The sequence below is a fragment of the Oryx dammah genome, unplaced genomic scaffold (genome assembly GCF_014754425.2).
Source record: "Oryx dammah isolate SB20612 unplaced genomic scaffold, SCBI_Odam_1.1 HiC_scaffold_12, whole genome shotgun sequence".
In the NCBI taxonomy this organism is placed as follows: domain Eukaryota; kingdom Metazoa; phylum Chordata; class Mammalia; order Artiodactyla; family Bovidae; genus Oryx; species Oryx dammah.
Window position 1 is genome coordinate 68,277,158 of NW_024070196.1, and position 24,612 is coordinate 68,301,769.

The window sequence follows — 24,612 nt, forward strand, 5'->3', positions numbered from 1 at the left end:
GAGCATTCTTTGGCATTGCCTTTCTTTGGAATTGGAATGAAAACTGACCATTTCCAGTCCTGTGGCCACTGCTGAGTTTTCCAAATTTGCTGGCATATTGAGTGCAGCACTTTCACAGCATCATCTTTCACGATTTGAGATGGCTCAACTGGAATTCCATCACCTCCACTAGCTTTGTTCATAGTGATGCTTTCTAAGGTCCACTTGACTTCTTTCTAAGGCCCACTTGACTGCACATTCCAGGATGTCTGGCTCTAGGTGAGTGATCACACCATCGTGATTATCTTGGTCGTGAAGATCTTTTTTGTACAGTTCTTCTGTGTATTCTTGCATTTCTTCTTAATATCGTCTGCTTCTATTAGGTCCATACCATTTCTGTCCTTTATCGAGCCCATCTTTGCATGCAATGTTCCCTTGGTATCTCTAATATTCTTGAAGAGATCTCTAGTCTTTCCCATTCTGTTGTTTTCCTCTCTTTCTTTGCATTGATTGAGGAAGTCTTTCTTATCTCTCCTTGCTATTCTTTGGAACTCTGCATTCAGATGCTTATATCTTTCCTTTTCTCCTTTGCTTTTTGCTTCTCTTCTTTTCACAGCTATTTGTAAGGCCTCCTCAGACAGCCATTTTGCTTTTTTGCATTTCTTTTCCATGGGGATGGTCTTGATCCCTGTCTCCTGTACAGTGTCACAAACCTCATTCCATAGTTCATCAGGCACTCTATCTATCAGATCTAGGCCCTTTAACCTATTTCTCACTTCCACTGTATAGTTCATAGTTCAGTCACTCAGTCGTGTCCGACTCTTTGCGACCCCATGAATCACAGCACGCCAGGCCTCCCTGTCCACCACCATCTCCCGGAGTTCACCCAGACCCACGTCCATCAAGTCCGTGATGCCATCCAGCCATCTCATCCTCGGTCGTCCCCTTCTCTTCTGCCCCCAATCCCTCCCAGCATGAGTCTTTTCCAATGAGTCAGCTCTTTGCGTGAGGTGGCCAAAGTACCGGAGCTTCAGCTTTAGCATCATTCCTTCCAAAGAAATCCCAGGGTTGATCTCCTTGCAGTCCAAGGGACTCTCAAGAGTCTTCTCCAACACCACAGTTCAAAAGCATCAATTCTTCGGCACTCAGCCTTCTTCACAGTCCAACTCTCACATCCATACATGACCACAGGAAAAACCATAGCCTTGACTAGACGGACCTTAGTTGGCAAAGTAATGTCTCTGCTTTTGAATATACTATCTAGGTTGGTCATAACTTTTCTTCCAAGGAGTAAGCGTCTTTTAATTTCATGGCTGTAGTCACCATCAGCAGTGATTTTGGAGCCCCCAAAAATAAAGTCTGACGCTGTTTCCACTGTTTCCCCATCTATTTCCCATGAAGTGATGGGACCGGATGCCATGATCTTCGTTTTCTGAATGTTGAGCTTTAAGCCAACTTTTTCACTCTCCTCTTTCACTTTCATCAAGAGGCTTTTTAGCTCCTCTTCACTTTCTGCCATAAGGGTGGTGTCATCTGCATATCTGAGGTTATTGATATTTCTCCTGGCAATCTTGATTCCAGCTTGTGTTTCTTCCAGTCCAGCGTTTCTCGTGATATACTCTGCATAGAAGTTAAATAAGCAGGGTGACAATATACAGCCTTGACGTACTCCTTTTCCTATTTGGAACCAGTCTGTTGTTCCATGTCCAGTTCTAACTGCTGCTTCCTGACCTGCATATAAATTTCTCAAGAGGCAGGTCAGGTGGTCTGGGATTCCCATCTCTTCCAGAATTGTCCACAGATTATTGTGATCCACACAGTCAAAGGCTTTGGCATAGTCAATCAAGCAGAAAGAGATGTTTTTCTGGAACTCTCTTGCTTTTTCCATGATCCAGCGGATGTTGGCAATTTGATCTCTGGTTCCTCTGCCTTTTCTAAAACCACTTGAACATAAGAAATTTGATTTAGGTCATACCTAAATAGATACTATTACTGACTGTATTTTACAGATGGGGAAACTGAGGCAAACGTGCATGAAACAATTTGGCAATTGGAGTGCAGACTGGGATTCTTTCCTAGGCAATTTGGCTCCACAAAAGTTCATGTGCCTAACCACTATGCTGTGTTTCCTCTCCAGATAAATACAGGTCCTGATAAACACTATAAGAGCCCTGAAAAGCTGGATTTACTGTTTTCCTTTTACAAAAAGGATACCGAGGCCCAGCAAGACTAAGTAATTTGACCAAAACATAGAGTTGCTAGGTAGTTGAGCAGAATTCGAACCCAGGTTCCTTAACTCCAAAGACTTTCTCCCAGATTGCACTAGCAGTGCAGTTAATTTTCTCTGTATACATACATATGTGTCTGGAAAGTTTAACTTCACTAATTTTATAAATGTTAATTCCACAGATAAGTACCAAATGCTCAATAGTGATTAGCTTTGAATCCCTTCTCAAAAGCAAGTATCCTGGAGGTTTGAGCTTTCAGTGATAATATCAATTTAAACCAGGTTATTCATATATTCCAAGTACGTGGATGTAGTAAATGCATTGTGTTCTAATAGCCTGATACTATATTCAGGACTTGATTTTCTAGAAATGCCATCAGAATACCTTGCTATCATAGAGAAATTATTTAAAAACCCACCAATATAGAAAGCCACTTGAAATCATTATTCCCTATTATTTATTGTCTCTAATAACTACCCCAATGAAGTGAAGTTAATCAGTTGTGTCCAACTCTTTGCAACCCCATGGACTGTAGCCTACTACACTCCTCCATCCATGGGATTTTCCAGGCAAGAGTACTGGAGTAGGTTGCCATTTCCTTCTCCAGAGGGTCTTCCTGCCCCAGGGATCGAACCCAGGTCTCCCGTACTGTAGGCAGATGCTTTCCCCTCTGAGCCACCAGGGAAGTGGTAGTTTATCTTGGTTTACTGGGTCAAAACTGGAGTGTAAACTCTTGTAGTTACTTATTTTTCCCATTTTATTTCTTGAAGTTGTAAAGGAGACAGTGATCATATTGAGTCAGTTTTGAAGGTTACGCTCAAAAACGAAGGTTATAATCTGAAGTCAACAAAAGACACCTTGGAATCTTTAAGGGCCAAAGGCCCATCAGGTGGGTGTCAGTCTCATTTAAATCTTGTAGAAGAGTGTCCCCTAGTGCTACTCTGAAGAAGTAAATTGAGAGAAATTATTACCTGTTTATAATCTCTATCACCACCTTGTGGCAGTGTCCTTAAATAATACTGCCCTCTTTTATTTGCAAAATCTTCCAGAATCTTGCATTAATTTATACACAAAATCAAGTCACAGGCTATCTTAGGTGATCCAGAATTTCTTGAAGTGGTTTATTTTACTAATATTTTGGTCAGAACTCCATAAAATCTTGAAATCACAATTAAGTCCTTTAAAAAGAAAAAGGGAAATTTGCTTCTTTTTTGTTAGTGAAGTGATATAGTGAAAACTGTATGTATTTTTAAACATAAATGCTTTTTTATTGTGGTAAAATGTATATAACAAAATTTATCATCTCAGTCACCATTGAGCGTGTAACTGAGTGGCACTAAGTGCATTCACAGCGTTTGTACAACCTTTACCACTACCCCTTTCTAACAATTTTACATCATCCTGAATGAAATTATGTACAAATTGGGCTCCCCATTGCTTCCACCCCGTAGCCCCTGGTGGCCTCTGTTCTCTTCTCTGTCACTATGAATCTGACTCTATTCATACAAATGGAATCATGTGATAGGCATCCTTTTGTGTCTGGTTTATTTCATTTAGCATAATGTTTTCAAATTTACCCATGTTGCAACATATATCATAATTTCATTACTTTTTGATACTGAATAACATTCCATTGTATATACTGTATTTAAAAGCCCATTCAGCTGTTCCTGGACCTTTGGGTTGTCTCTGCCTTTTGGCTATTATGAATAATACTGCTCTGAACATTGGTGTGTGTCTGTTTGAATCCCTCCTTTCAATACTTTGTGGGCTTCCCTGGTGGCTCAGATGGTAAAGAATCTGCCTGCCATACAGGAGACATGGGTTTGATCCCTGGGTGGGGAAGACCCCCTGGAGAAGGAAATGGCAACCCACTCCAGTGTTCTTGCCTGGGAAATCCAGTGGACAGGAGCCTGGTGGGCTGCAGTTCATGGGATCACAAAGAGTTGGATACAACTGAGCAACTGACACTTTTTGATACTTCTGAGTTTAGAAGTGGAAGTGCTGGTAGTATGCTAAACCTATTGACCCTTTTGAGGAGCTGCCATCCTGCTTTCTACAGCAGCTGCACCACTTTACATTCCTACCAGCAGTGTACAAGGGTTCCAATTTTGCCCCGTCTTCACCTACATTTGTTATTTTCCATCTTTTTGAATAGCCATCCTAATGGGTATGAAACTCTAATTTTTGAGTTGATTTTTAAAATCAATTATACATGAAGTTAATTCAAGAAATACTTTTTAAGCCCCTGTTATAAAGAGAGCACTGTTAACACTCCGAGGGAATAACAAAGATGAGTAAAATACATTGTTTAACCTTTAGGGGATTTGTAATTTATTCTCCAAATGTATTTGGGAACGAGTAAGTCAACTTATATTTTCCTTGGGTGGTTGGAAAAACTAATCCAGAGATCTTACTCTAATTTATAGAAAATTGGTAGTGGAGATGTTTATTAAACTGATTTTCCAAAGAATACAATCAAATGCTAATTATACAGTTCTTTGGAAGATTTGCAGTAAAAGGATTGTGTTAGGCAAGGTCTCTAATTAATTTTTTTTTCTACAGGTTAGATTTGTTAAAAGAATCCTGATACATTACTGTCATGGCCACTGTTCAGCTCTCTCGCTCTATCAGAATTCACAAGACATCTAAGGTATTTATTAAGAATTAAAAGAAAATCAATGACTATTTAGTGAGTTAATTCAGAATCATGACTTTAATCTTTGGTGTTTTTTAAAACAGCAGCTTTATCAGTTAATTGGCACATAATATCCTGGCAGAGTATGTCTACATTTTAACTGGCTAATGGACTGAGGATGTTCAGGAAATTAGAATAGATTCCTACGAAGTAACTTCCTGGTTGCTTGTTTCATGTTTATACATCTAGACTTTCTAGAGTAAAAGAGTTTTGTGAAGTTATAAGTCCGGAGAACTACCAGTTGAGGGAGGAGTTCTAGATTTCAGGCTCGAAGCATCTTCAGAGGAAGGTTCATCTCATGAGACATTCAAAAAACGAAGATCATGGCATCCGGTCCCATCGTGGCAAGTAGATGAGGAAGCAATGGAAACCATGACAGGTTTTATTTTCTCAGGCAGCAAAATCACTGCAGATGGTGGCTGTAGCCACAAAATTATAGGACGCTTGCTCCTTGGAAGAAAAGCTATGACAAACCTAGACAGAATATTAAAAAGCAGAGACATTACTTTGCCAACAAAGGTCTGTATAGTCAAAGCTACCATTTTTCCAGTAGTCATGTATAGATGTGAGAGTTGGACCATAAAGAAGGCTCAGCGCCAAAGAATTGGTGCTTTTGAGCTGTGGTGTTGGAGAAGACTCCTGAGAGTCTCTTGGATTTCAAGGAGGTCAAACCAGTCAATCCTAAAGGAAATCGATCCTGAATATTCATTAGAAGGACTGATGCTGAAGCTGAAGCTCCAATGCTTTGGCCACCTGATGTGAAGAACCGACTCATTGGAAAGGACCCTGATGCTGGGAAAGATTGAAGGCAGGAGGAGAAAGGGAAGACATAGGACAAGATGGTTGGATGGTATCACTGACTCAGCGGACATGAGTTTAAGCAAGCTACAGGAGATAGTGGAGGACAGGGAAGCCTGGCATGCTGCAGTCCATGGGGTTGCAAAGAGTTAGACACTGAGTGACTGAACAACAGCAAGAGTAAAAGAAATCAGAAACCAAAAACAAAGATTTAAAGAGAAAGTTTCTTTGTTAGACATTCACTTCCTGACACAATTAGGAAGCTTCTGATACACACTGATGCAATTGTAAGAACTGAAGGAGAGGGCACTGAGAGAAGCTAGGACCCTGGGGGAGCACGCCAGGGCCAGACAGCCTTGCTGGGCTCACCTGGGTAGTTTATCTTGTCCCATGACAGCCGTTAATGAACCATTCATTTATTCACTGAGAGCTTAGTATTACGTAATATATGTGTAACACTGTTCTTTTCTGAGAGAATTGGAAAAAAAAAAATCTTCATGTTCCAGAAGTTTATAATTGGTTGGGGAAATGACTTACAGGAGGTAAGTCAATATACAATGCAGTATATGCATTAAATATTTGTGACAAGAGTAAAACAATACAAATGATAGAAATTTAGAGATTTTTGGATAGACTAGAATGGTTTGTATATTCCTCAGGAAGGAGACAAGATTTAAGGTGGGCCTTAAATAATGAAAAGCATTAGGATGGAGGAGAGAGAAGAGAATTCCATGAGGAAAAACTAGCATATGCCTTGGCTCAAATAAGTAATGAGCATGGCATGTTTCAGCGAGTAACAAAGAACCTATCCTTACTGGAGTGGAGCTTCATCATGTTGGACAGAAGTAGGAAAATTCATTGAATAGGAACTTTGGGGACAAATTAGTGTGGATTTTAAAAGCCAGGCTAAGTAAGGAACCTATGCTTTATTCTGCAGTCAATGGAAAGTCAGCAGTTTTACCAGGACAGTTGAGTAAATTACTGTTTTAAGAATATTAAGCTGTAGCAGAGGTAGGAAGGATTGAAGTTGAAGGAGAATTAGGGCAGAGAGAAAGCCGTCATCTTTCTGGCTTGAATTCAGTGTATTCAACAAGCAGACTCCTGATCTCATCGGATTTCCTAAGTGTGCTTCCTTCCTGGGATGAAAATGCTTAGCTGGGTAGATGAATTGCAATCAGTTTGGCAGTTATTTTTTGCACTGTCAATTAACAAATTGACCTTTTGATATAAACATATCTTTGTCTTTGTAGTTTGGACTGCATGAACTACTTCTCCCAGCAAATTTCAAGTGACTGTATGATTTTGTTATTTTTTTTTACTGAAAACAACAATAATTGCTATAGGAGCTAACATTTATTCAGCACTTACATGTGCTGGGCACTGTGCCAAGGGCTTGGTATTATTATTTCAATTAAGCCTTGAAACAAGGAGAAAACTGAACCTCAGAGAAATACTATAACTTGCCATAGTGCTTCCCTAGTGGCTCAGATGGTAAAGAATCTGCCTGCAATGTGGGAGATCCGGGTTCAGTCCCTGGTTTGGGAAGATCCACTGGAGAAGGAAATGGCAACCCACTCCAGTATTCTTGCCTGGAGAATCCCATGGACAGAGGAACCTGCTGGGCTACAGTTTATGTGGTTGCAAAGAGTTGGACATAACTGAGCAACTAACACACACATGTAACTTGACAGCTGAGCTCTAGAGTCCATGGGGTCACAAAGAGTCGGACACGACTGAGCGACTCACACACAGAGCTTGACAGCTGAGCTGTCCAACATTACTTATGTCATTAGCATACTTTCTGATTAAAATAACTTATAATAGTTTCCTATTATTAAGCCACAGTATTTTCATGTATTAGACATTTATGAAAATGTGCATGATACCTCTTAAAATATTAGACCAGTTGAGCTGAGAAAAAAATACCTGGAGTATAGAAAAATAACAATTCTAGAGGCCTTTTCCACTCATTGATCTTCATTACTACAAATGGCCCTTTTGATTCCATATTTAAAATAAATGTCTTTATATTTTTAGATTATTTAATTTTACAGATGGTTATTACTTAAGTATTGTCTCTAAGTTTTGGCATGTTTTCAGTAAGTTATTATATATACATATCATGGCAGCTATTACCCAATTAACCCCAAAGAACCTTAATTTCTCAGAATCTATGGGTACAAAAAGCAATTTTCTGTAAAATTTTACATACTTACATGCAGACACGTGCACATTCCATATCAAATTCCCTTTAAACTGTGATCTTTCCTACTTCTGCTATAGCTTAATATTCCTAAAACAATTATTCTACTGACCCGATCAAACCTGCTGCCTTTCCACTGGTTACAGAATACAAATAAAAAGCCTTAGGCTGGCTTTAAGATCTCTATTAATTTTTCCCCCCAAATTCCTCTCATACATGCAAGGGTAATAATTATATCTTTTTAAAAACTGAATATAATGTGGTTTGACCAAAAGGATGAACTGATAATTCATTTTCACTATATAGTGTACCCAAGAAGCAGCTTAAATTGCAAAATCATGTCCAGAATGTCCAGAAGACATTCTAGAACCAGATCTAGATACAGAAAAGCTTTGGGGGCGTTCTCTTTCATCTAAAGGCGTATTCGTGGGTAGTACCTGCCTCCAAGTAACAGAATTACTAAAACTGAACAGTTGAAACTGCACACCATAAAGACCTCTGAATTTGAACAGGCCTGTTGGAGCTTTACCATCCTGACTTCTAGTAACGTGGATTCATCTCACCTGCTTTTGTATCTTGTGTAGGAGCAGTCATGCAGTAGTACTCATTTGTGCCAGGTTTCCTGGGCTCAGGCTTCATGTGTGAGAGTCACCTACATTGCAGAACTTTTGCTTAAGCAAAGCACAAAAGGTGAAAATACGTGGTAGCAGAATAGTCGATGAAGAGCAGTTGCGTTTGGCTGAAGAGTAGGGTGCATGGGAGAGGATGAAGGAGGGGTGCTGGGAGATGAGGCAAGAAAACTGGGCAGAGAGAAGGTTTGGACAGTTCTCAAATGCCACGCTTGAACTCTATCCTGTGTGAACGCTGGGAGTGTCATGATAAGATTTGTCTTCTTTAAAGTTAATGATGACGGCAACATGAAGGACAGATTGAAAAGAACGATTGGCAGGGAGGTCAGAGGCTACTGCAGTAGTAAAGGGGAGAAGTGAGCACGTCCTGAGCCAAGTCAGCAAGAAGAGAAAGGAGAAAACGAGTTGCTTCTAGATAGAATTAAGAGTACTGAGTGATTGGATATGGAGTATGGAGTGGGGGCGAGAAGCCAAAGGTGACTCTGCGTCTGGCTTGGATGATTCGACTGAAGTGGACACTGATTCATTTGTTTGAGATTGAAGCTTGGGATCAGGTTTAAGTCAGGGTGAGAGAGAGAAACTGAGAGGTCTACAAAGTGGTCTGGGCATAGGTGTTGGGAAAAGAGACATGGAAGTCAAGCTCAGAACAGAAATAAGGACATTTTCTCTGTACTGGCTGCAGGTAAAGCAATGAGACTAGACAAAATGACCCAAGAAGAGAGAGCTATAGAAAGAGAAAAGACTGGAGACAGAATTCTGGGGTGGGAGCAATACCCAGAAAATGCAGAAAAACTGAAGGGAAAAAAAAGAGAATGAAATAGCTATGGAGGATAGATGGGGGAAAAAACCAAGAAAATAGTGTTACGGAAGCTGAGAGCGAGTGTGGGCCAAAGTGTCAGACACTGCAGTAGAATCGCATAGTACGGGGACTGAGATGAGGCCAATGATAGGATGTGCTTGGCGACTGGAGAGGAGAGAACAGAATGGAGGGCGAAGGGCGGGTTGCAGCGCCTTCTGAGGAATGTGTGAAAGGGAAGATCACATCATCAGACTCCCAGTTTTCCCTCAAATCCACAGCTCATTGTAAAAGAAATTATATTAGTCTTGACTTACTTGAATACCTGTCTCTACCTTTCTTCTCTACCTTGTCAGTGAAGATCTAATTTAAAGCAATATTCAAAGCCTTGTTTCCTTTTGATTATCTCGAAAGGTATCAGACTTGAGGTCTTGAAAAGTCTTTCCATTTTGCTTGTGGTAATGATATGATGGGCTGAATATATTAAAGAATACTAATCTTTTTCATTTTTCCCTCCCTCCTAGAAAACAGTTTTCCCATCTCAAATCACTAATGAGCATGAGTCACTGATAATGGTGAAGAAACTTTTTGCTACTTCTATCTCATGTATAACGTATCTACGGGGCCTATTTCCAGAGAGCTCTTATGGAGAACGCCATTTGGATGGTAAAGTCTTAACTAAATGGTTACTTTGGCTGGTGCAACCCTTTCCCTCTGTTTGGCAGGAGTAAAACTTTAATTTCTCATGGAGTGTGCTAATTCCAGATCGTGGGCCTGTTTGTCAGGATCAATTTGCTAATTCATTTTCCATTTTAATTTCACTTTGTGTAGTGGTTTTACTTGTAGGAACCATTAGTTCCTGGCTAGATACCAAATGACAGGCTGAAGAAAAAAGAAATCTGTATGGACAATCCCAGTAATTCTAAACTACACCCACAAAAGCAGCGGCCAGTTGAAACCTATGTGGATGCTGTACGTTCACACCATTTTGTGTGTCAACTTTGAGACAGACTTCCACATTGAGGAACTTTAATTGAGAAGTTTTTTAAAATTCTTTCTGTTCACATGTAGAAATAAGCTGGAAAAAAATGCATACCCATCCCAAGCCCATCTATTGATTGACATGGAGATGTCAACAATGACAATTCCAATCAGTTCTGTTCTTTTCTCAATTTTCTCTCTTTTCTAGTTTTCCTCCTTTTATTTCTTATGTCCTTAAATTTATGATCTCATTTCCTTGTATTACAAGCTGTTTCTGTCTCCTTTCCTTCTCTCGTATTAAGAAGAATGTACCTAGCTAGGACTCTTCAGTTTTTCAAAAATCTTATTTTTTAAAAAAGCTAGATTGTGATAACCATTCAGAAAATCTTGCTGATTTGTCACCAGAGTGGGAAAGTATCATTTGGAAAATAAATAGAGAGGGCTTAGAGGGCTACAAGTTTCCTTGTAAGATGTTATTTTTCAAAATCTGATTTTACTTTGTTTCCCACATCTGTATTTAATGATAACTTAGGCCTCATGCCAGTTTATTTTTTCTTAAACACCATTTGCTTCTCTACATGAGCATCAGTGAAATCCATGTGTGCTGTGAACACAAAAGCACATTTGCAGTTGCAACAGCCTCATTTGTGTTGTGCTCTTCTGGCCAGGATAGAAATCTGTAATAGTGAAAATGTTTCTATGCAGCATATAATTGCCATTTCTCCTCTTGTTTGGAATATAGAATTGGAGAAAGACACGTTTGGGGTAATTAATTACGCACTTACTGTGTGCCAATCACTAACCTATGCATGGAGGGCAATACCATTGTTTACAGCTTTATTTTTTGTGATAGTTTTAATGGAAGTTATATATTTTCCTCTCAGTGTTTGTACTTAAAGTAGCACATGACATCAAAATGCTCAGTAATAATTTTCATACCCCTCAACAGCAATAGAGGCAACATCAATTTTAGAATAGGAAAACACTATGAAAAGGTGAAGTGATTTATACGAAGTCATACATGAATCAGTAATCAATTTTAGACTAATCTAAACCAAACTGTTAATGCTTTTCTAATTCTTCCTTCCTATAGTAAGGTGGTTGAATTTCAGATGGAAATTAATATCTGAGAATAACCCATGAAAACATTTTTTATCCTTTTTTTCCCCCACTGAGAGAAATACCAGATAAGTGATTTGAGATTGAAGTGTATATTTTAAATTGCTTGATATAGCTGGTCTCAGTACTACCTTATGATAACTTAAAATTCAGCAGAAGCAGAGAAGTGACACATTGATTTCACAACCACCTCAGTTGTGTACACTGTAGAAGAGGAGACTGCTAATCTATAATAAAAACGGGAACTAAGCCAGTTATCAACACACGATTTGTTTTAAAATTAGACATTTAGAGATTCAAAATGTTTTTATAAGCTATAAAACTAAGTAAGTGGTATAAATAAAATCATGAAAGGAAATACCCTTATTTAGCACGGACAATTTTAGTAGAGCAGACTATGTTTCTATTTTTGTAGACCTCAGTTTAAAAATCCTCCGAGAAGATAAAAAATGTCCTGGGTCACTGCATATTATCAAGTGGTAAGTAACTGAAATTCCACCAAAGTTGAACAGCATTATTTTTATTATGGCTGAAATTACCCATAAGACTTTATTTGGTAAGATCATTTCCTTAAAACTGTTGCCTTCTTCTTTTCTTTCTTTCCATGTATTTTTTTTTACAACTTCCTAGAAATGTGTAACAATTATCAATGTTATTTTAAGGTACTGATTTAGTTTTTTTTTTTTTTTTAAGAATACAGACTTTATACAAGGAAGAAAAATATCAATCAAAATTTGATTACTTATCAAATACATGTCAGTGCGCTAAACATTACAGGATGCAAAAAGAAAAACCTACCTCAAAATTGCTTACCTATTATTTATTATAAGTACTGTTAATACATTCAGACATACTAGTAGTTTCTAGAAAATGATTAAATGGGTGAAAGGTGAGGTGGTTATCAACTTAAAGTATTTCAAAGCAAAAAAAGTAAATTAGTTTTGTACTTGGGATTCTTTTTGACTTTGCATCTGATCCAAAATGACATCAAGCATTTATTTCTTGACAGGATTCAAGGTTGTTTTGATGCTTTGGAAAAGAGATACGTAAGAGCGTCTTTAAATTTATACCAGGATCAAAGACTCACCCTTTATCCCTTTAAAAGAAGATTTTAGCCTTTATTTTGTTGTTGTGTTTTAACAGTACACCAGTTCCTACATATGCCTTCATGAACCAGTTTCTTTTACTTTGTGTCTCTGTTGTCCTGTTGATGTCTCGTTTAGATCAGTTAGAATTGACACCCTCCGTTTTCTCTTTTACATACTCATATCTTTTTGACCACAGAATTTCCTCTGAAGTCACTGGAAGAGATCCACAGGATGTGGGACAGGGGAGACAAGAATCTGGCATTTAGCACACTGAGCTTCTTCAAAATAGTGGTGATGCAATGTGCAGATATGAAAGGAAAAAATGGAATTGAATACTTGATTTTTATTCTGTGTTAGTTATTTCATTATCTATGTTTGGCACATGTATATAACCTGTTCCCTCAAAATAGCTACTATTATAGCTTGAATTTTTAAAAATGCAGCCTGAATTTTAAGTGCATTAGATTTTCCTCACTGCCCAAGACAGCTGCGAAGGGTATAAAAATTAGAAGCTCCAGTCTAGTGGAAGAGATAATTTAATAAATGAACTTTGCACCGCTGCTTCCTCCTTTTCCCCATCTGTGTCTTTTTACCCCTTCTCAATTCCTATTCCTTTAAGAAAACTTAAGGTGAGTAAGCCTTACATTGTATTATTTAGTTGCACTGATACATTTCCTTTTTCATTGAACAGTTATTACTTGTGAGTTATTCAACACTGACCAGGAGGTTGAGGAATGCAAGGATAAAACAGATTTGAGATTGTGCACACAAAGAACTTATGACCTAGGCAGAAGATGAATGACATTCATATGCACAGCTGATGATCAGCTAGTGAACACTGGTGTGGCTGTACCTTTTGGTAAAATACTGAAGTACTCTATATCCAGTGCTAAATAAATGCTTCTCTGAGGCCCCAAACGATTCCCACCGTGTCCTCCCCCTCACCCCACCAGTCTCTGGGGAGTCTTGGATCTCCCCAGAGATCCAAGCAACTAAAGGGCTGACAGCTGGCTCAGGGGGAGCTTCCAGGAACCCAGCCTAAGGCTAAGCTGGTACCTTTTCTGATTGGTCTCTACCTGTGCCAGGTTGGGCTATTAAATTTTGAGTTTTTTCATATCAGTTTGATATTTTTATTTAAAAAATCATCTTTATCACAACTATAAATAATCATGATATTCATTAGAAAGTGATATAATGCCAAAGGCAAGATACTGATCATGTGCAAAGGAAGTATGGAAAAGGTGGGATTACAGCCAGTGAGAGGCATGAGGGAAATCTTTGGGAGAAAATGACTCCTGAGATTTGAAGGCCCTTAGTATTTAGATGGGTTGAGAGGGGTAGAAGGCCATCATCAGTACACCAAACAGCACTCATTCATTCTCCTGTCCATTCGTTGAGCAACATTTGTTGAGTGTCCATCATTGAGGGGCAGTGCAATGTAGGTAAGAGCTCAAGGCTTGGAAAAAGCCAGCCTAAACTGAATCTTAGTTCTGCCACTTAATTCCTGTGTCTTGGCATGTAACCTACCTCTTAGGGTTTCTTTACAGTAATATTAGAACCTACCTCAGGGTTGTTTGAGAATTAAATGAGTTAATAATCTAAGGCAGCAGTTTTCAAATGTTAGCTTGCGTCAGAGTCACCTGGAGGGCCTGGTAAAACACACATTGCCAGGTTCCACCCCCAAATTTCTGGTGTGAGAATTTTCATTTCAGATGAGTTCCAAGTGATGCTGAGACTGCTGGCCTAGGGATCACACTTTCTAAGGCATCACTCTCACCATTGTTCACCAACTTCAAGCCATACAAGGATTCTAGAACATGCTGAGTGCCTTTTACCTTTGTACATATTGTTACTTTTCCTGCAAAAGTTTCTTCCCTACCCCACACCCTTTATCTGGCTAATTCCAATTTATCCTTCATGTTCCAGCCTAAATATTTACTTCCTCCAAAAGGCTTTCCTTGACAAGCCCCGGCCCCCCTGCCACCCTTCTCCCAGCCTAGATTGTCCATCTGTTTAATGTTCACAACCTAACTGCTTCATAGCAATTAACACACTTGTGATGATGGACCTATGTGTGTGGTTTTTTTTTGTGTGTGTGTCCTCTCCTGCTGGTGTGCATGTTCCCTGAGATCAGGGGCCATTCTACTTTTGAATGAATGAATGAGCTGTTAATTAAATAATGTAAGTTAGAGTTTCACTGGGTAGTCTTAAAATCAACTGTATGCAGTAACCAAAATGGCCACACAGCGTCACTAAAGTTTTAGTCCTTTGGGTGAAATAGGTGAATAATTTGATACAAAGTTATGGTCCTGAAAATTTTCTCATATGTATCACAGTGTTTAAAAGTTTGTGATAGACTTGATTCTGTCTCTGTATCTATGTATTCTGTTATTCTTTCAAACAGAGAGAATCTGATTTGTAATGTATACGTAGGGAGGGCAGGGGTTTTGTAGAACTCATATCAGACTTCAGATTTTTAACTCTAGTAGATTCCTTTACAAGGGCAAAATGTTTTAGAGATGCTTATGGCATATTTAACTCTTATAATGAATTATTTTGTGTATCTTTTGCCTCCCAAACTAGAATGTATAAGTATAGTTATTTTTTTTTTTCATCCTTCCTCTCCCCAGCAGAACCTTGGGTATGTATTAGACACTCACTTGGATGAATGGATAATTAGTATCCATTTCTCTGACCTTCTGAATATTTTTTCTACCCAAATTTTTGGAACATCTCTGATGTCATAGTTTAACTAGACTTTATTGAAAAAAACAATAACCCAGGTGCAAGTGTGTAGTAACGACAGTTTTCTCTTCTCTTACAGCTACACATGGCAGTACTAACAGTAAGTACACATTTAGACTAAGCCTCTGTCTCGGCTTCACTGTCTTTTGCAAGTGAAAGGCTAAACAGCGTACTCTCCCATCCTCCTGAATTTCATTGTCTGTCCTATGACATTTTGGAATTAAAAAAGAAACTCTTATTGAAACTTTTACTAAAATGTCACAGTCTATATATTTCTTTGGCATATTATAATAACTGAGGAAATATATAGGATATACTATCTGTTCTATCTACTAGCTATCAGGATTTCATTTTCTGAGTTACTTTACAGACTCAAAGTTCCTTGTTTTTGAAGTTTTACAGACTTTTCTGAAGTTTTTTATACTGCTAGGTTTTTTATACTGACATATACCATACCATATAGCATGGTATATGTCTTTTTTTTTTTTTTTTTGGTATATGTCATTAAGAACAGAAAGAAAATGAGACAGTACTACTGAGAGTCTTAGATATATAAATTATTTAAAAAATTTAAAACCATAACCAATTATTTAGAATTTATTTGTAGCTCAGTTACAGTAATTAAAAATACCTGGCTATCAATTTCCTTATAGTCAATGTTCATGGAATACTCTAAAGCCTCTCTATGTTCACAAAATTAGAGCTTATTCCACCTCTAGCTTGAAATGTATATCTCAAGGTATATATAATCTATGCATATATGTATTTCAGTACTCAATATAGCACAAACTGAACTCTTCACATAGCAAATGTATTCTGTGAGGAGTAATCTAGTTTCAGAAATTAAATGCTGTTTATTTTTCCTTAAATAGCTTTACACAAATCCCAAGGAACCTGAGGTAAGAACACATAGAGAGATGGGCAGTGTATGTATATTTAAATATGTTTACCTGACTTGAGGCCATAGATTATGTCACTAGACTACCAGATGAGCAAAGTAACTCATAGTGAGCTGTTTCTGTGTGTTTTATTATAAATGTCACCAATTCTTTATTATGCGGTTTAAAAAAACTACCTAGCAGTACTGGGAGAAAAACATTGAGTGGAACTGAAGCCTATTCCCTTACACCTTAACGGTGAGAATCTGATTTATGAAGGCTGCATTTCGTTTTCATTTTGACTGATGCTGAATCCTTTCTATTTGTGGTCTTTGGGGCATAAAAATGCTAAACCTTTTTTTTAAAAAAGACTAACTAAATTCTCCCCTCTGACCTTCTCATAGATTTCTAAGCCTTACCTTTTTCCTTCTCTCTGTAAATTTCTTCCCTCTGCTTATTGAATCCTACTTATCCTCAATGCCAACTTGTGTCTGAAACTTCCATGAGAGCCTCTTTGATTATTTTGTTCACACTAAGTTCTTCCTTCTCTGAATTCCCTTTTCCAGCAGGACCTCACAATTCAACACTCTTGATTCCTACAGATTACTTTATCTTCCTAGCCAGACTGTGAATTCTTGAGGACAAGGGTCTTGTCTTCTTTTCATCCCCCAGAGTGACTGTCATCGTACTGAGTACACGGTGGTTACCTGTGCTGCTTTAAACAGCAGCCGAGGTCACAGCCCAGGAGTGGAGGGAGATGCCCTTCCTCCTTTCTTCTCACTCTGACCTCTATTTTCCTCTCAGCTTTCTTTCCTCTTCCCCTTTCCTTGCTTTCAGTTTTCTTTCCCTAAGCCTATGAATTCAGCCTAAATGGTGACCTTCACAACTAAGCTGAGCATTTTGTTAGCCTTTACTATTCACTCTTTGGCAAGATTATAAATAGCTGTTTGAGCAAGGCCGAGAAAGCTGGTGCATGCAGGTGGGTAACAGTTCCTCAGTGCCTAAGCTACCTCTATATGTCTCTATCTCTAGTTTAGTTTTCAGGGTTTTTTTTTCCAGTACATTTGAAAAGTTTCCCAAAGTAAGGTCTCCAGTAAATTGTTAATAAATCGGTCATTTCCTTCATGCAGTAAATTACTAAGTTTTCTTCTGCATGCCAAACTCCTGGTCTGAAATTTTTTGAGGCTTTTTGAGGTAGTACGATGCTTAGGAAATTGGGCTTATCTACAGAAAAATACTACAGAGTGGGAAGAAAACTGTTAAATGAAATTTGATGTAGGCAATATATATAATAAAGTTAGAAAGCAAAATCAGCTTATTATATGATAAGTTCTAAGCCATCATTTATGACCGAAAAAAAATATTCTAAACTCTTACATATTGTTTCCTATAGCAATGATACCTAACCTCTGTGGTCATGGAACACTTTTGATTACTAGATAATTTGGTGGCATGTTTAAGAGGATTAAAAGACTCAAAAAGACTCCACACATCTCAGCAATAATTATGGTATAACTATGGCACAGCGATGCTCATAGCCTGAGAGTATCCATGGGTTACACTGTTTCATGATTGCTCTTTAGCATCAAGACACTGAGAGAACTATTTATGTCTTTGATCTCACTCTTTTATATACTCTCAAAACAACATTCTCACATAAACAGTCTTATCTAATATGGTACCATGTTTCTTAACTCATACTGGTAGAAGCATAGCCTCCCTTAAGCAGAATTGCACAAATAATAACAACATTAATATTTACCTGAAGCAAAAAAGCATGTCGCACATGGACTAGAATTTGCAGTGCCCCTGTGAAGAGTTGCCATGGTACACAGCTGAGAACCTCTGGCTTAGACAAGTGTGCTCGTTCTGTCCAGAGACCAGCGGAGTTTGGGGCATTGCACAAAGCTGTGGTGCTTCTGTACCTGAGGTTTTGTCCTGGTTGCTCCATCTCAAGACAGATGAACTGAAAAAGTAACTAAAGCAGTGAAGACGGACAGTGTAGCTTTTCTGCAGATGCATGCTACAGAATGGGTGGAGGGTATTAATAAGATGTGTAACCTAACACATGCTAGACCCATAAAGAATTACTATATTTTAATAAAAGACGCTTGTTCCTTGGAAGAAAAGCTGTGACAAACCTAGAGAGTATAAAAAGCAGAGACATCACTTTGCCAACAAAGGTCCGTCTGGTCAAAGCTATGGTTTTTCCAGTAGTCATGTATGGATATGAGAGTTGGACCATAAAGAAGATTGAGTTCCGAAGAACTGATGCTTTAGATTGTGGTGTTGGAGAAGGCTCTTGGGAGTCCCTTGGACTGCACGGAGATCCAACCAGTCCATCTTAAAGGAAATCAACCCTGAATATCCATTAGAATGACTGATGCTTAATCTGAAGCTCCAATACTCTGGCCACCTGATGTGAAGAGCCGGCTCGTTGGAACAGACCCTGATGCTGGGAAAGATTGAGGGCAGGAGGAGAAGGGGGTTACAGAAGATGAGATGGCTGGATGGCATTACTGACTCAATGGACATGAATATGAGCGAACTCCAGGAGATGGTGAAGGATGCTGCAGTCCATGGAGTTGCAGAGTCTGACACGACTGACACCACAACACAGATCTTGCCATTTCGCCATCTGGTTTTCTTTGGGACTATTAGAGGTGGTCAACACCACTTTTAATAGATCATCCCCTGGTGGCTCAGATGGTAAAGTGTCTGCCTGCAGTGCGGGAGATCTGGGTTCGATTCCTGGGTCGGGAAGATCCCCTGGAGAAGGAAATGGCAATCCACTCCAGCACTCTTGCCTGGAAAATCCCGTGGATGGAGGAGCCTGATAGATGGAGGAGCCTGATAGGCTATAATCCATGGGGTCCCAAAGAGTTGGACATGACTGAGAGACTTCACTTTCAGGAACTGAAATACAGAGGGTCCCTGTTTCTAGCCACAATATACTTTTGGAGACTTTTTTAATTCTGTAAGATGAAATCCAACTGAGTGTGAACTCTATCCTGGCTATTTATTCATTCAGCAAGTATTAATTAGGTTCCACTTATGTGTCTGACACACAGGAATTAATGGGATAGACAAGGTCCCTGCTGTCTGGAAGCTTACATTAAGCTTATGAAGGAGGATAAACAATAAACAAGTAAACAAAAGTTAGCAACAGTTTCAGATACATCATAAAGCTATGAAAATAAAAGAAGGTGGTATGCTGGAGAGTACCAAGTGGGAATGGAGGAAAAAAGATTGGAGAGCAGTCCCTGGAAGGTCTCCCTGAGGGGCCACGTTTGAGCTGAGACTCAGTGGCCAGAAGAGCCGCCCTGTGCAAGCTTGTGAAAGGCAACAGCATGGGACTGGCATAACAATACAGGAGTTAACACTGCAGATGTCAGAGTCAGATCCCAGCTCTGCTGCTCACTAGCTTCATCTGTAATGGTGTCGTGGCTGCTCCCAGTCTGGCTATGTAAGAATGAACAGATGTAGATCCACTCCAGTGTTCTTGCCTGGAGAATCCCAGGGACGGGGGAGCCTGGTGGGCTGCCGTCTATGGGGTCACACAGAGTTGGACACGACTGACGTGACTTAGCAGCATCAGAGCATTTAGGGAAGTGCCCAAGTATCATGATTACTATCATCAACTGGAGACAACATACCCCAGAGGGCAGGCCTGAAGGCAGGAAGGCATCTTGTATGTTCATGGACAGAGAGGCTGCCCTGGGCCTGGAGCTGGGTGAGTGGGGTGGAAGGAAGAGGCAAGAGAGAAGGTCAAAGAGGTTGGCAGGGCACAGATGAGTCAGGCCAGTGGACCAAAGTAAATCGGATTTTATCCTGAGGGCAGTGGTAAACCATTAACAAAGGAGCAACACGGTCTGATTTGCATTTTCCAAACTCTTTTTGGCCATAGAACAGAGAATGAATTTGGAGGAGGAGGAATAGTTTGGAAGCAAGCAGATCAGATGGAAAGAGCTGGTCTTGGCTTGGATGGGGTGAAGAGAATGGAGGTGAAGAGAACCAGATGGCCTGGGGATGCGCTTTGGAGACAGGCCTGAAGTCTTGCCAGTGGGTTGGAACATGGAGGGAGAATGAAAGGCTGTATATGTTGCTGTTGTTCTGGTCCATGTGGATACATTCAGAATGATTAATAGGAACCATTGGTAAGCAGCTTAAAGGCTCATCTTTATTAGGCAACACATTAATCTGAAAAGCAGGAGAATGTTTTATGAGGTGTTAAGAAGAGACTAGTGCCTGCTGTAAATAAACCTTCTTTGATCAATCAGACACAGATTGAAGTTATTAAGGATGAACATCTTCTGTAAAACAATTGGACTTCCCTGGTGGCTCACGGTAGTCTGCCTGCGATGCAGGAGACCTGGGTTCAATTCCTGGGTCAGGAAGATCCTCTGGAGAAGGGAATGGCTGCCCACTCTAGTATTCTTGCCTGGAGAATTCCATGGAGCTAGAATTCCATGCAGCCTGGTGGACAGCAGTCCCTGGGGTCGCAAAGAATCAGACACAACTAACACAGTGTAAAACAATTACAAACATGACTGTTTTATCAGTTGCCCTACAGACCAAATAAGAAAGTGGCAATTTTTTTAATCAACCACTATAGGATCTACTCTTGATACAATTAAAAGATAGCTCGGAGCATCAAAAAGCTAGAGCTGGTTGGGAAGCATGGGTGGGCAGGAAGAACAGGCATTGTTTACCTAACAGGGCAACAACACCCTCCTCCACGAAGAAGGATGTTGTGTATCTAGCCTGTCTGGAGGAAACCTGTTGCCGTAGGCGCCTCCGGTTTCACACATCTCTCCTCCTGGACTCACGAAGCAGCCTTCTGATCTTGGTTTGATTTCTCACATAGATTGTTTTGCTAGAAAAATTTTTTTCTCTTAAAATTAACTCCATTACAAATTAGTCTTTTAATAATGAAAGCAGCATGAGCCAGTATCCCCAGAACCCGCTGACTGTGATTAATGAGACACCAAATCTCAGATAGAAACAGGTAACAAGAACACTGTGATTTTCCCTCATCAATCTAACATTCCCATTCCCACACTGTCAAGGAACAAAGCACTGAAACAATGAAGGAAGAGTCTATTTTGTGCTCTGACTTAAACTCACAGCCTTTGCCCGTCTGTCTTCAGCACCTTCTCCAGCTCTTTGGATAGATTGCTGTTGACTCTCTAGCAACGAAGGGGTTGGGGTGGCGGCCCCATGCAGGGGAAGGCCATGCGTAGTTCATGACAGGCCCTCCTTGCACAGAGCTCCTCTGTATCCTTGGTTCTGCGTCCTCTGGATTCAACAATCACGTGTCACATACAGCTGTAGTATTTACTATCGAAAAAAAATCCATGTTTAAGTGGGGCTGCATGCTTCAAACCTGTGTTGTTCAAGAGTCAACTGTATGTGTATCTGGGTCAAATGTTAGCTTCAACTGCTAGGCGATCATTTCATTTTAAATGGACTACATCTCTCATGAGGAAATCTGTCCCTCTCTATTTCTAGCTTATTTATTTATGTTTGTCTCTGTTTATAGCTAGCAGATAGCAGTGGTTTCTAGTTTTTAGTGCAAGATCACGAAAGTTTAAAAAAAAAAAAAAAGATCTGATACCACAGACTGGTTCTTTTTCAAATTTTTCTAGTTTACCTGCTGCCATTGTAGTCTTCCCTGAATTACTACCATCTTAATTACTCTCATGATTCCCACTTCTCTGAACTCTTAAAATAGCCAAGGTGATCTTTAAAAAAATGCAAATCACTCCCATGCTTAATACCACTCACCATTCACTTCCTGTTTACTTGGAATAAAGTCCAAGCCTCTTAGTTACAAGGCACCACAACTTCCTCTACAACCTCATCTCCTACACTCTCCCCTTTGCTCACTCATCATCAGCCACTTGGCCTCCTCTGTAATCCTGAAGGAGGCTTCCTTTCCTCCTCTAGAGCCTTAGCCTTGCTGTTTCTTCTGCCTGGGGTGCCCCACCTTCCCCCACATCTGCGCAGGACTGACCCTTGTCAAGGAGGCTCAGCTCAAACATCACCTCATTAGCGAGGGCTTCCTTGGCCCTTCCCAACCCAGTCAGCACCTCGCCCTTCCGTCCTGTGTCACAGGCTGTGCTTCATATTGTCCACAGCTCTTATTACTACCTGAAATTGTTGTTTGTTTACTTATTTACTGATTTCTCCCGCCAGTCTGTATACTCAGGAAAAACAGGGACCTTTTCTGTCGCGTTCCCCACAGTGACTCCAGTGCCTGACCCAAAGTAGACATTCAATAAATATCTGTTCCATGAATGAGTGGTTTCTTAGCTGGTTCCACTGTTACTGACCAAAGCCAGGTCAGATACTTGCCTCTGGACTTTAGTTTCTCCAGCTTTAAAGCAGTAACAATAGACTATGCCATCTAACTCATTTTTAGCTTGGAGGAGAAAAACTGTTAGCTTTTTATCTGGAGCTATCACTCCTGAATAATGTCATGCTATAAAACAAACAGGTATGTGGGAGGTATAGAAGGTAAACAATGACGTTGTATACTGTAACACCTGTAACGTAACACCTGTTACTAGATAAGAAAATCCAGAGAGTTTCTGAAAGTAATTTCTTTCTTTCTTCCCTTTGATATTTCTAGAAAGTGACTGAGATATACCAGTTCAAATTCAAATACACAAAAGAAGGAGCCACTATGGATTTTGACAGGTAGAATCTGTTTAATGAACATAAGAAATACATAGGATTGAGGTAAACATATACCTCTTGAAGCCAGAGATAGGCCTTATACTTCCTTGTAACCTCCCCAATAATCTTACAAAAAACTTGCTATTATAAAAAGGGAATATAATAATTGTTTAAATTTCTGAAATCTGTGGATGAAGGTGGTGGGAGAAGAGGCTTCCTTTACTTCTTTCCCTCTTCTTGTAGGTGATATTAGTAGGTCTAAAGGCAGTTAAGTTTAGTGGTCAGGTTAATTCTTAAGGCAGAAAGATCTAGCTTGGATCCCCAGCTCTGACATTTCTGGTCATATAATTTTGGACAGAATATTCAGCCTCCCCAGATGTTAGCATTCTCATCCGCACTGTGGAATTAATAATATCTACTTCATATGGTTGCTGTGATTGTTAAATTATAATGCATAGGTAAAGCTTTTCCCGTCCCCGGCAGGTAAGAAGTACACAGTACCTGGTACCGAGTGGTCATGGTGGTGATGGTGGTGCTCTTTATGGTGGCTGGTGGGTAGCACAGCAGTAGAAATTATATTGATGGGGCTGTGCATGTGGTGTTGATTGAAGAACTCTGTGAGGCTCTATCTAACCACTAACCCAAAGCTTCTGAATTGCTATGCCAAGGAAGCGATCCTTTTTACCCTCAGAACAGGCAGATGGGGATAGGCGAAGCTCCTGCTCTATTTACCTATAGACACAAATATTCTCATCTGCTTACCCCCGTATGTCATACGAATATAACCATCTATATTGTATCCTTGTATGGAAAAGACTGGAAAGCACTGCATTTTCTTATCAAGTCTAAATTTTTAAGTTTTAGATATACTAGTGGATTGAATAGCAAGGACAAGGACAGTTGCTTCAGCTCATATGGAGATGTTTTATTCCCCTCCCAGCTTTTGGATTCAGATAGAGCTGAGTATCCCTAATGAGATGGAATAGAAGTGGGGCGGGTGGAGGATGGAGGAAAGTCCTGGGTGGTAGAGAGCTCCACCTCAGAGGTATGAGTCTCTCTGAAAGGAATGACACTGAAGAGAAATGTGGCCTCATTCTCAGTTTTCCATACGATGAGTTCTCTCATCATTTACTACAAGTTTTACAATTTCTCTCCAAGATTCATACCCTTATAATCCTCTCCCTTGTAAAATTTCCAGACAGCACTAGGATGTGAAGAGGAAGTAGGTTCTAGGAATAAGAACTAAGGTACTAAACATCATTAGCTAACATCTGTATAATACTGTACAGAGTGTTCAGAGTTTTTCATATACATTCTCTTACATAAAACAGCTGCCTTTTGCTCTCTAAAATTCAAATCTAAGTGCCACTGACAACCAGATTAATCTCTTTTGTCGTGAAGGTGCATATATCTAGAGGTGAGCAGTATAACAGAAATGGCCAAATCTTTCTGCTGCTCAGGGGAAGAGAAGGTAATGCATACTAGACCAAAGCTGGGCCTTTGTTCGGGTGACTGTTTATACAAAATTACCTTATCACCTCTTACATAGTAAAGATGATTTTCCTTTTAAAAAACAGTACAAGGAAGTCTTGAATATGATTTTACATGAAACTATTTCATGACTATGATGTACACTGGAGGATCCCATGAACTTCATGGCTATCACCCTTCCCTCTGGTTACTTATTTCAAACTGGCTAGATCCTGGCAGACAAAACTTTAAGTTGTTCAAAACTGAAAAAGGAGCAAATGTGTTTACTTAATAATGTTTGTTTTATGAATTCACACTA

At 39.6% G+C, this 24,612-nt stretch overlaps 1 protein-coding gene across 1 annotated transcript in view; it reads left to right on the forward strand.

Moving 5' to 3' along the window:
* The first annotated feature begins 8,823 nt into the window (after window positions 1–8,823).
* HORMAD2 (HORMA domain containing 2) overlaps window positions 8,824–24,612 on the forward strand; it is a 51,532-nt gene continuing 35,743 nt past the window's right edge. Inside the window, exons 1-7 of the mRNA XM_040251302.1 lie at window positions 8,824–8,859; window positions 9,856–9,997; window positions 11,847–11,910; window positions 12,441–12,477; window positions 15,344–15,364; window positions 16,137–16,163; window positions 22,777–22,844. Of these exons, the coding sequence (XP_040107236.1) occupies window positions 8,824–8,859; window positions 9,856–9,997; window positions 11,847–11,910; window positions 12,441–12,477; window positions 15,344–15,364; window positions 16,137–16,163; window positions 22,777–22,844 (395 nt within the window). The remainder of the gene's footprint in view (window positions 8,860–9,855; window positions 9,998–11,846; window positions 11,911–12,440; window positions 12,478–15,343; window positions 15,365–16,136; window positions 16,164–22,776; window positions 22,845–24,612) is intronic.